General features: G+C 46.6%; 1 protein-coding gene across 1 annotated transcript; it reads left to right on the top strand.

Moving 5' to 3' along the window:
* The first annotated feature begins 1,480 nt into the window (after positions 1–1,480).
* Positions 1,481–3,051, top strand: LOC127576949 (homeobox protein vent1-like). The gene is made up of 3 exons (XM_052027774.1): positions 1,481–1,763; positions 1,863–2,098; positions 2,506–3,051. Exons 1-3 carry the CDS (start codon positions 1,496–1,498, stop codon positions 2,833–2,835), a joined length of 834 nt encoding a protein of 277 aa, XP_051883734.1. The 5' UTR covers positions 1,481–1,495; the 3' UTR covers positions 2,836–3,051.
* The last annotated feature ends 298 nt before the right edge of the window (positions 3,052–3,349 follow it).

Genomic DNA, 3,349 nt, shown 5'->3' with positions numbered 1-3,349 from the left:
GACCATGCCAGCCAAAATTCCCATCCAAGCTTGTCCCATTTGCCTGTGTTTGGCCCATATCCCTGCAAACCTTGCCCATCCATGTATCTGTCCAAGTACCTTTTAAATATTGATAATGTACCTGCCTCAACAACTTCCTCTGGCAGCTCATTCCATCTACTGACCACGCTCTGGGTGGAAAATTTGCCCCTCAGGCTCCTATTAAATCCCTCCCTCTCACCTTAAACCTGTGCCTTCTAGTTCTTGATTCCCCAGCCCTGGGAAAAAGATTGTGCGCATTGACCCTATCTATGCCCCTCATGATTTGATACACCTCTATAACATTCTCTAGTTAGAGAATACTTGCTTTGTGGTTTTGAATAGACCAGCACTTATTGGGATTTAAAAGTGTTGGTCGATTTTGTGGTTTCAGTTATAACCACATTAACAATTACAACAAAATATGATTTTAGTTCTTGTACAATTATAAACTTGTAACTGAACATGTACTGATTAATAGGTATTGGGCATGTTCCCTATCTGAAGAAAGCTTTCATCAGTGCTCAATGTTAATAAACTGAAATCTGTAGAGCCAGTTAGCATATGTGTAAAGGAATTGGTGGATAATTTCAATGAAGCTGAGGTCACTTTGAGATCAGTCATGATCTCATCGAACGACAGCGCAGGCTCCAGGAGCTCCTGCTCCTAACTCATATGGAACTAGTAAAAGGATTTGAGGGGTGGAGGATATTTTTCCATCGCGGGTGTGGTAGGAGTATGGAAGACACGGCCTTAAAGGGTGGTGGAGACAGAAACCCTCCTCGATTTGGATATAGACTTGAAGAGTCTTGGCCTGCTGTGTAACAAACAAGTCGTACTTTTCCAACCGGCACGGACACGATGGGCCAAATAGGCTCCCTTTGCCTCCTAAAATTTCCTTGACTTTATGAAGAAGAGCACATTAAATTGAATAAGCACAAATAATCGAGATTCAGTGGGGAACTATTCCTTCCAGTTTCGACTGCTTGCCACCGACTATTCCCCACTCTGAGACGTATCAACAAGTAATTCACACTTAATCGTTGGCAGTTTCGTTTCACTGGCTCATTAATACATCCATATAACAGGTCGGAAGCGCTTTGCAAATTGCCGAGAGCGATTCCAACAGAAAACGATACTTGCTTAGTGTGTATAAATATATATTGCTTTGATTATTTATCATGCCTATTTGCGAAACAGCAAGGATCCCTCAGATGTGTCATTTTATGTCCCATTCAGAAAGGCCAGAGAGAAGGGCCGCAGACTTGGTGGAGCCAGTGTTCACGGATTTGCCGGATACTCAAGCACATTAATGATTTCCTAAATTAGAGCCAATTGTTCGGCATTGTCTGCCCGTTATCTTTGCTTTGAAGTGTCTTCACACATGGAAATTGCCGCAGAGCAAGGCTACATAAATTAAAGTGGAGGCATCACGGCACCAGACGGATCTGGGATCGGAACACGGGGCAGAAAGAAGATGGTGAAAGGAAACTTCTCAATAGACTGGCTCGCTCGAAGTAGCCGCGACGGGTGCAATGAGAGGAAGCCCGGAGAAGCTTCCCCAGAGGATTGCAGATCCTGTGCGCCCCTCTCTCTGAACTCTCCCCCAGAAGACTCCACTGATTCCTGCCAACAAACCCGACCAGGTACCGGTGACTCCACGCCTGAAGTACAAGAACTGCCGCTGCCTGGGATGGGCGACAATGACCCAGAGCAACCTCTGAAGGAACCCACTGGCACTGACTGTAAGTAAAACCATTATTACGAAGCTGCTCCAGTCTGCGACTCCGGGTTCTGTGCGTTACACCGCAGACCCTCACGGTTCATCTCTGTTCAACCCACAGGTCAGGAGGATTACTGGGGCTCGGAGAGTGACTCCGGCCGCTCGGAGGGCTCGGCCAGGGACGATCGAGGGAGAAGCGTCGACTCGGAGTGCGAGTGTGACGCCCCTCGCCGAGTGCGCACCGCATTCACAGCACAACAGATCCACAAACTGGAAAAGAAGTTCAAGCGGCAAACATACCTGGGAGCGTCCGAGAGGAGCAAACTGGCCGCCCTACTCCACCTGTCCGAAACCCAGGTGAGCGTCCTCCAACCCCGGCAACTCTCTGCCGGACACTATTGTAACTTTCTAATTTATCTGAACATACCGTGACATTGAAAATGCCAATTTAAAAAAAACTTTACATGTAGAAATCTGAATTAAAAAGCAAAAATGCTGGAAACACTTCGCAGATCAGGCGTCATCTATGAAAGAAACATTTAATGTTTGAATTCCAACACCCTCCAGAACTGGAAAAGAGAAAACATTAAATTTTCAGTTGGCGGAGAAAGTTACGGATAGGGAGAACCGGGAACATTTCTGATGGAGAGAGTTAATGTGGAATTATCTGATTTTAAGTTACACCTGAGCTATATTTTATGTTGCTGATGGGAGGTATAAACTTCGATGGCAATTATTTGAAAATGTCCTTTCTCCCTCCCTAGGTGAAGACATGGTTTCAGAACCGTCGAATGAAGCTGAAACGCCAGCTGCAGGATCTGTGCTCGGTTTCCTTTGCCGCTCCTGCTTTGCTGACCCATTCGGTGCCGATGAGAGAGCCGTTTCTCAGCCCATGCACTTTCCCCGGGTACTACGTGAACGATCACGGCGTCCTCCACGCCACCAGCAGTCCCCACCGCCATCGACAACCCGTCTACCCGCAGCCGATCCACCGCCACAGTCCGAGTGCGGAGCAGAGCCTCTCGCGGTACCAGCCTTGCCTTTACCCGCTGATACTGAACCCCTCCCCGGTTGGATTACATGTCTATTCCTGAGCGCTGTCACGGTGCCGCAATCCGGAACTGGCGGACTTGTCTTTGGGAAGCGATGGCGTGCAATACCGTTAGCAAGAGGGCAAAATTGGTCAAAAAGAGAAAGTGCTGATTTATTTAATATCCTATTTAACGTTGTAACTTTTCAGTCTATTTTGATTATAAAACTGACAGTTGGAAGCTCTTCTTGAGATCCTGTGCTATTTTGGAGTTTGTTGATTCAATACAATGCTTGAAGCTTTCACCAGACCCTGTTCCCCAGCCTTAATTCAGTCCTAAACCACCTGACAGTGGGCCTTGATCTCAGGAGGGTTCAAGTCCTGCTCCAGGAGGGACTAAAGACATCATTTAGATGCAAGTATGGTAATTGACCCTAAAAGGGCTGGATAGATCAACTAGTGAAATTGTGCAGAACAAATTACTACATAATTATGAGGGGCATCATCTGGGAAGACAGCAATGACTTTGTAAAGGAAGATTGTGGCTGAATTGTTCAGGAACTAAAAGGAAGGTTATA

Source organism: Pristis pectinata, chromosome 12 (assembly GCF_009764475.1).
Source record: "Pristis pectinata isolate sPriPec2 chromosome 12, sPriPec2.1.pri, whole genome shotgun sequence".
Classification (NCBI taxonomy): Eukaryota; Metazoa; Chordata; class Chondrichthyes; order Rhinopristiformes; family Pristidae; genus Pristis; species Pristis pectinata.
Note: the sequence above shows the minus strand (reverse complement) of the source record. Positions and strands in the feature narration are given on the sequence as shown.